The sequence below is a fragment of the Lipotes vexillifer genome, unplaced genomic scaffold (genome assembly GCF_000442215.2).
Source record: "Lipotes vexillifer unplaced genomic scaffold, Lipotes_vexillifer_v1.1 scaffold875, whole genome shotgun sequence".
In the NCBI taxonomy this organism is placed as follows: Eukaryota; Metazoa; Chordata; class Mammalia; order Artiodactyla; family Lipotidae; genus Lipotes; species Lipotes vexillifer.
The window spans coordinates 682,701-691,551 of NW_006792177.1; the positions used below are offsets into that span (position 1 = coordinate 682,701).

The 8,851-nt window shown below is 48.7% G+C and overlaps 1 protein-coding gene across 3 annotated transcripts in view; it reads right to left on the reverse strand.

Annotated features, from left to right (window-relative positions):
* The window catches only part of NSFL1C (NSFL1 cofactor), a 21,243-nt gene extending 16,659 nt beyond the window's left edge, over window positions 1-4,584 (reverse strand). The window contains exons 1-2 of one of the 3 annotated variants that reach the window (XM_007465374.1): window positions 4,409-4,516; window positions 1,954-2,051 (exon numbers count right to left, since the gene is read on the reverse strand). In XM_007465374.1, the coding sequence (XP_007465436.1) occupies window positions 1,954-2,051; window positions 4,409-4,513 (203 nt within the window). In that variant the 5' untranslated portion in view covers window positions 4,514-4,516. Of the gene's footprint in view, window positions 1-1,953; window positions 2,052-4,408 lie in introns of all 3 variants that reach the window. The other 2 variants (XM_007465372.1, XM_007465373.1) reach the window with 2 other exon arrangements.
* Between the last annotated feature and the right edge of the window lie 4,267 nt (window positions 4,585-8,851).

The window sequence follows — 8,851 nt, forward strand, 5'->3', positions numbered from 1 at the left end:
CCCTTGATTTTTTTACTTTTAAGTCTACTTTTTAACATATAGACTTGCTGTGGAATGAGACAGGGAACAAATAAGAAAAGAATGGGGAAGATGAGAATGGATGCTAATAATGGTAATAATAAAACGACAATAATAGCAGTTAACACGTTCTGTGTTCTAAGTGCTATGTAAGTATTAACTCATTTAATCTCGCATGTGGTAGGCACTATCATCATTCCCATTTGACAGGTGACAAAAACTGAGGGACTGGAGATGTTAAGTAACCTGCCCAAGGTCACAAATCTCTAAACTGGCAGTGCTGGGATTTGAACGTGAGCAGTCAGGCTCCTAGCCCAGGTTCTAATAAACCATTGTCTTTTTTTTTTTTTTTTAAGATTTTTTTGATGTGGACCATTTTTTAAGTCTCCATTGAATTTGTTACAATATTGCTTCTGTTTTATGTTTTGGCTTTTTGGCTGTGAGGCATGTGGGATTTTAGCTTCCCAACCAGGGATTTCATCTGCACCCCCTGTACTGGACGGTGAAGCCTTAACCACTGGACTGCCAGGGAAGTGCCATAAACCACTGTCTTGACAGGACTTTGGGTCTACCAGAGAAGACAGGTGTGAATGAATATGTGACTGACATCAGAGGCTAAGTTTCAATTTCTCCTCTGTATTTTTTTTTTTCCCTGCGGTACGCGGGCCTCTCACTGCCATGGCCCCTCCCCCTGCGGAGCACAGGCTCCGGACGCGCAGGCCCAGCAGCCATGGCTCACGGGCCCAGCCGCTCTGCGGCATGTGGGATCCTCCCGGACTGGGGCACGAACCTGCGTACCCTGCATTGGCAAGCAGACTCCCAACCACTGTGCCACCAGGGAAGTCCCCTCCTCTGTAGTTTCGTGCCAACACCCCAACAGTAGTCTGGGGTACCTGTGAAAGACACACCCCAGGAAATCAGCTGTCTCTATCAGCAGCTACAAGAAAAGCCCTGACCTTATCAACCAGGTCCCAGGCAGTAACATCTTGATGTGCCATCACTGACACCTCACAGGTGGGCATCTATGAATAACTAAAAGATGCCCTGCCTATTACCTCTTTCCTCTGGAAATGTAGGTAGGGGAAGAAGTTAAGGAAGCAATGAGAACTGGGGTTAGTGTTCCTTCTAGAAAGGGAGGAAATGTAATTTAAACCTCAGATGCCCTTAGAGAGAAACACAATTTATCACTTCACCAGCAAAGAAACACTATATCTGTATTCTGGGGTTGAATTCAAACTCAAATAAATTGAGAACATACACCAGAGAGTAGAAACAAATCAGGCTACGGCAGAGAGGGGAGCTGTAGTTCAGACACCTTTAAAGGAAGAGGCCCTGCCTGTCTCCCAGAAGACCTACATTATCCCACTCTGTAGATCACAGCAGTGATCAGCTGTGAGAACCTTGGAGCCAGAGTGGCCAGGACAGGGGATGCAAATGGGATAGCAAAGGTTAACACTGCTTCACAAAATAAGACAAGGTCTCCCTAATCAATTTGGGAAAGGATGGGTTAAACAGGTTTATTTTCTCTTAAGTCTTCTTAATAGGGTAATGGGCATCCTAAAATATTGAGAGCCTTTTTAAAGTCACCTGGCCTAATCTTTTACATCTACGGCATCCCTGAAAGGAAGTACTTCGGTTTCTACTTAAAAACTTCCATAAATGGAGAGGCCGCTCCTCATATTTCATAAATAAGAGACCCCCTCCCAAACATCTTAAAAGTTGGTTCTGTGGTTTCCTCCAGGATTGGATCATATACCACACTCAGTTAAGAATCCCAAATCTCTACAGGAAAGGAATAAGTCTTGCAAGTAACTACTACCCACCAGTCAGTCTATCTTCCTCCCTCAAACCCAATGGTCCACATCCCCAGGCCTGAATCCTCTGTCCCATTGCTGGAAGCACACCAATGTAGCAATAACTGAAGTTGGCCCTTACCTGGGGGCTGTGCCTCTGGATACTGAACTGGGGGTTGCCTGCGAAATGGTCACAATGTCTTCGTCCCCTCCATCCTCATAAAAGCTTGCTAGGGCGATCTGAAACAGAGAGGTAGTAACTTGGGATCCTTAAACAGGCCTTCATCTAACACATCTCCTTTCATCTCCTTTGAACACAAAGGAGCAAAGACACAAAAATATGGCCCACACTTACAAGGCACTCTGCATTTGGGGGGGCCATAGAAAATAAGACCAAAAGGTAATGGCCCAAGTACTTGTTTTCATATTACCTGAAAAAAATTCCATCTACTAAGGGGAAAAGAAGGCAAGAAGGAAAGTTGGGATGGAGACACTCCTCATTCTCATTTTCATTAGGAAATGTGATCTAGTAAAAGCAATGTACATTTATTGAGCACTTATTTATGAGCCATGTTGTTCTGAGTACAACTCTACCTGTGTTAACTCATTTAATCCTTAAAGAACCCTATGTAGTTAGTGCTATTATCATCTCATTTTATAGCTGATAGAGAAGCACTGAGAAGTTAAGAAAGCTGTCTGAGGTTACACAGTTGGTAAGGAGTAGAGCCAGGCTCGATCCCAGGCAGTCTGCTCGGGCCTTTACTCTCAGCATTTAGGTGACAGCCAGGAGTTGGGAACTGTGAGGTCAGTCCAGATTGCTACTTTTACTTTCTCTGAGGCTGTTTCCTAATCAGTGCAATGGGGACACCCATCCCACCAACCCTGCAAAACGGATAAGAGGATCCATTAACATTTATGCAGTCATGTCTTAGCTCTATACATACGGAAGGAATAAGGACCTCTTTTGGCCATTTGTAACTGGATGTTTCTTGCATGGACTCAATGCACAGGTATTTACTTATTACTTACTTTGCACAAAGACATAAGAGAGCAATGAGGTCTACAGAGGTGAAAAAGACATGGCTCTTGTCCTCAAGGTCACCACCTTTTAGGAGGAAGTGAGCTGCTGTGGGACATAACCAGCCTGTTGGAAGCAGCGTGCCCTTACAGAACACGCTTTAGCAGGCCTGCCAGGAGGCAGTATGCTGCTGTGGGACATGCACTGAACTGACATTGAGGGGTGTCTACATTCAAGTCCTGGGCAAGTCATGTCACATGCATGAGCCCGTTTCCCCACTAATAGCATGAGGAGACTGGGACTGATGACCTGCCACCTGTAACACTGTGAGCTTTTAGGTCTTTCAGGCAGAAGCTGCATTTTGTATTCCTGCCCAGCACAGGAGCTTTACACTGTGTGTCTGTGATGCTTTATCTAACTCTTACACTTTTGAGAAGCATATAAATGGTGAAGTCAGCAGACACAGTTCAAATCCTAATCCCTGGGTGTGTGACCTTGGGCCTATCACTTGACCTCCGAACTTCCAATTCATCTATACAACTGAGGAAGTTTTCTTTACCTCATAGTGTGGCTAGGATTAACTGAACCATCATATGTAAAGTGCCAGGGCACATGGTGGTTAAGAGCTTGGGCTCTGGTATCAGACAGAACTGAGTTCAAATGCCATCTCTTCCACTTGGTAGCTAGTGAGGCCTTGTGCAAGTTACTTAACCTCCCTAAACCTCAGCTTCAAAATGCACAGGTTAAACGACTTAAGACACCTAAAGCAGTTAGAACAGCACTTGGCTCATGGCAGGCACTCAATAAATATTCATCATCATCATCTACCTAAGATGTAGACTGGCGAACAACATGTATGCAATTCTTCCTACAATTAATTACTGAGTGCCTATTACATGTCAGGCGTTTTTCCAGGCACAGGGGATTCAACAGTTTACAAAAGTCCCTGCCTCGTGTAGCCTATCTTACTGTCTTCTTAACTAATAAATATTTAACGTATACTTAATACATGATGGTGAACTAGACGATAAGCTCCACGAAGACTCCCATTTTACAGAAGAGTTACTTATTAAAGATGAATAGGCTCCACTACCCAGTTTCTCCCGGCAATTAGGTAGGAGGGGGCGTGGGCCAAGTCCTGGGCTGGGCTTCTCCCCTGTCCTGAGGCCGGGTCTGCGGAAATGGAAATGAACGAGCACCTAGTCCCCAGCGCCGCTCCACCGGGAAGCTGGTCAGTCGGGCCGGGCCTGCAGCCTAGACTCGGCGCGGCAGCCACGCCCCCAGGCTCTCCATCTTCACGCGGGCTGCGGCAAATGCCCCAAATCTCGCTGACCCGAGAGCCAGGCAGAAGAGGAAACTGAGGCCGGGTAGAGCAGGTAGGGGCCGGAGCTAGCCCGCGTTTCCCCACGCCCAGGCCAAGCTGGCGACGCGTGGCAAGCGGCCCCAGGACCCTGAGGCCTGGGTCGGGCCGCGGCCCGGCGGGATGACTGTGCGCTTTGGCCACCGCGAGCTTGTCGCGCCAGGCGCCCGCGCCCCGCAGTCCTCAGCCCACCCTACGCGGCCCGCCTCGCGGCGCTACCTGCAGGTCCCAGCCGGCCGACTCCAGGAAGAAGCGGGCCCGTTCCTCCTCGGCGCCCGTCACCGCCACGAACTCCCTCAGTGAGTCCTGTCGCTCCGCCGCCATCTTAGCTCCGTGCGCCGCCCAAACCGCCCCGGGCGCCGCCGCACAGCCTCAGCCCCGCCGGCGCGTTCCGCCCACCGGTCAGCCCTGTCCAGCTGAGCGGCGCCCGCCCGCAGGCCCCGCCCCATGCGGTGCCTCACGCAAAGCCTTCCGTGCGAGAACTCCGCCGCTCCGCGCACTCTGGCGGCCGTAGCGTGGATCCTCACCCTAACAGCGGGGGTGGGAGCGCGGCGAGGATGAGAGGAGGGGCGGGTCATCCCCTGTGTACCTGTGGGATGAAAGATCCCGAAAGTAGTCAGTTTCACAATTATTCATTGAGTCGTTTCCTCATTTCATTAATTTATTCATTCGTTCATTTACTTGTTCAAATATTTACTGAGTGGAATCAAGGGCCCGTTGCTCTTCCACGGCTGGGGATCAGCAGCGAGCAAAACAAAGTCCCTGCCTTCTTGTTGTTCACATTAGAGAGCCTTGAACAAGTCACTCTTGTCTCCCAACCCTTTCGTGGCTCCCCATCTCAATCTGCTTAAAAAATGTCTCAGGGCCTGCAAGACCCCTGTGAGATGTGCCCGCTCTCCATCTCATCTCCTAGGCTTCTCAGTATTTCCTCTGCTCCAGGCACACTTCCTTTCTTGCTGTTCCTTGCAGGTGCCAGATGCGTATTTGCATCAGAGCCTTTGTGCTCCCTTTGCCTGGAACACCTTTCACTCTCTGGTGGGCAAGGTGCTCCCTCACTTTCTTCAGGTCTCTCAGACACAAGCCCGTCTTAGAGGTCCTCAGCTTCTTTGCCCTCTTGCCTCTCACCACCCTGCCTGAAATGCTGTTCTCTTCCTCTTCCCCTGGTCTGCTCTTGCTTATGCTTCTGGTCTCAGTTTAGGTGTCCCCTCCTCAAGGAGGCCTTTCTACATACCCAGGCTCTGTCAGACGGTTCCCAGTGTATGCACTCTGGTGCCATGTTAAATGTCTGCCTTCCCCAAGGGCCACGATCCCTGTGAACAGCAGGGTTTCTGGCTGTTTCCAGCACAATATGGCTTAAGAGCACATGCTCTGGACTCAGCCTGGGGTTGAAGCCCAGCTGTTACTGCTTGTGTGATCTTGGGTAGATTATTTCTCTATTATTCAATTTCCTGATGTGTAAAGTGGAGCTCCTCGGAGTTCCTACTTCAGAGGGATGTGTGAGGATTCAATGTGAACTGCTGAGAGCAATGTTTGATACTTAGTGAGGCCCCAGCAAACGTTAGCTGTCATTTTATCTCCCGTGACCTGCAGTCACTGACATTAAACAATCACTTACTGACTCTTTGCTGAATTAATAAAGGAGTGAATAAATGAAACCTTGTGTGTTTGCATATCCAGGTGAGAAATGCAGGGATCAAAATCTGAGGACAAGGATGCTGGGCAGGTTCCTGGACCCCCAAGGAGTATTGAGCTGACCTGGGATATGACCTAATTTCAATAAATAAAAATTTTCATTTTCCATAAAACAGATGCCTTTGTGGCTAGGAAAAATGAGAGACCCACAAACATACAGTCTTGAAGTGACGTGGCTACAGAGTCGCTGCCTTTAGTGTTCACTCTTGTTGTGGGCTGGGCTCTTGCTGGACAAGCTGGGTGACGAGAACAGGCCTCTTGCCTTCTCTGGGCCTCTGGGCCTCCGGGCCTACATTATACAAGGTAGGAGGTTGGAGGTGGGCCAGCCCAGTGTTCACAGCCTTCTCAGACCCATTTTCATAACAAACATTTTGTATCACCCCTTTACTGCCTTAAATGGAATCCAGAGATAATAAAACTGACCTACATGCACTGAGAAAAACAATATCATGCCCTAACTGGAGGAAAGAAAGGATAGTAATTGGAATAAAATGATCTGTATTTCAATCCTCAGGTATAAGAACAGTACAAAGCAAAATGAAGCAGTTAGATGCTGGCCTCTATGTACAGGGCTGTATTATGGTTGATTGAAATGTTGTTAGTGTGCTGCTGTGGCTGATGTAACTTTTCAAAATGGTTAAAAAAAAAGCCTCAGTAAGATTATAAACAACACAAAGTTCAGTCTTCCCTTGATGGACACAGCAGTTGCATTCCTAGGAAATTTGGTATATATCAAAACCGTGCAAAAAATACTTTTAAGTTTATATGTTAAATGAATTAGGGTCTAGGTTCACTTTATTAAAAGCAGGTTTTCAGCTGCACTAGGTACTGGCGGGATGTGTGGGAGGAAGGACCATTTTTTGTGGTGCAACTATCTCCTTTCCATTGCAGGGCATCCAGCACCAGCCCTGGTTCCCAGTTCCTTCCCCCTTCATTGCTGTGTCCACCCCAGATGCCCTCCAGCTTCCCAGAAAGTCCAAGAGCCTGGGGGTTCACTCTACACTATGCTCATGCTCATCTGCAAGCAAGGTCTTTCCACCCTGGAAACTGACTGATGACTTGCCCCAGCTTAAATGTCTGGAGGTGATCAGCTCCCCATGATCCAGCTCCTCAACTGGTATTTGAGTCCCTGATTCCAGCTGTCACCCCTCTTCACTTTTGTGCCCCTGGGAAAACCCTTTCTTACGCCAGGGCATCCCTGGCCCCTCCTCCAGAGGCCTCTGGATATCCTTCCCCTGTAACACTACCTGATAGCTAATGTTTATTGAACACTTACTATGTCCCAGACACTTTTTTTTTTTTTTTTTTTTGTGGTACGCGGGCCTCTCACTGTTGTGGCCTCTCCCGTTGTGGAGCACAGGCTGCGGACGTGCAGGCTCAGTGGCCGTGGTTCACAGGCCCAGCCGCTCCGTGGCATGTGGGATCCTCCCGGACCTGGGCACGAACCCGTGTACCCTGCATCCGCAGGCGGACTCTCAACCACTGCGCCACCAGGGAAGCCACCAGACACTCTTAAAAGAACCTTAAATACACTAACTTACTCATCCTCACGACAACTCTATGAAGTGAGTTCTATTATCATTCCCATTTTATAAATGGGGAACCCTAGATTCCTAAATGAGTTTGAATCCAGGCATCTCAGATATGAGCCTTGTGTTCCCAACCACTACACCACCCCTGTCTCTCTTTGGCCTATAGGACTGTGCTTCCATGGTTGGTTTCTGGATGCAGCTCCAGATGATCTGACTGGAGGTATTTAGGGCCACAATTTGATTAGAAGGGAATGTGAGGGTGTGAAGTTGAAACTACATTTTCATAACATTTATCTAAATGTCCTTAACAAAACTGGGTGGGGGGTGGCCCTGCCACCTTCCTACCTCTAGCCCCTCCCTCCGCCCACCTCCTCCAAGTCCCACAACCACTACCAGCTCCAGGCTCCCCCCAACCTTGAAGATCCACCACCACCCGCTCTTGACCCACCCAGCCCCACCCCTTTCTCCCGTAACCCCACTCCCAGTACTACGTGCTCCCCCACCCTTCAAAGCTCACTTCCTCCCCAGGTTTCATCCCAGTCCCCTCCAATTTCATCCACACCTTTGTTCCCATCCTGGCCTTACCCCGGTCCCACTCTCTAGTTCCACCTTCCATCACCTGCCTGGCATGTTGTCAGCCTTCAGCTACTTTTTATGGCAGAATGTAAGGGGCTGCAATAGTGAAAAGTTAGGTTCCTGCCCTCAGTGAGCTCAAATTCTAGTGGGGACAACTAATAATCATCAAGGAAATAAGTACACACGCACTCACATGTACACGTAGCAGTAAGTGCTGAGAAGAAAACTTAAGCTGCAAATGGGAAATGAGAAGGAGAAAGATGTCATGGTGGAGGGGGTGATCTCGGGAGGCTTCTTAAAGGAAACAGTTATGTAGAGACTTGGCTGAATTAGGGAATGTGTGTGGCCAAGGCCCACGTGGGTGCCAGAGTGGAGTCAGTTTAAAGGGTGGTGGTGGGAGATAAGATGGGGGGTGTGTTGCAGGGACCAGAGTATGCAGGACCCTGTCAGGTGAGGAGATTTTCAGGGGCAGAGAAGGCAACCACCTCCAGTTATTTCAGAGGCCCAGTTCCATGCTATTAGTTTCCCATGGCTGCTGTAACACATTACCACAAATCTGATGGCATAAAACAACAGAAATTTATTCTCTCCTATTTCTGGAGGCCAGAAATCAGTATCAGTGGGCTGAAATCAAGGTGTTAGGGGGCAATGCTCCCTCCAGAGACACTGGGGAGAATCTGCTCCTTGCTTCTTCCAGCTTATTGTTGCTGCCAGCATTGTTTAGCTTCTGGCTGCCAGCATTGTTTAGCTTGTGGCCGCATCACTCCCATCTCTGCCTTTGTGGTCACATTGCTTTCTCCTTGTCTTCTGGGTGGAATCTCCCTCTGTCTCTCTCTCATCAGGACACTTGTGATTGCATTTA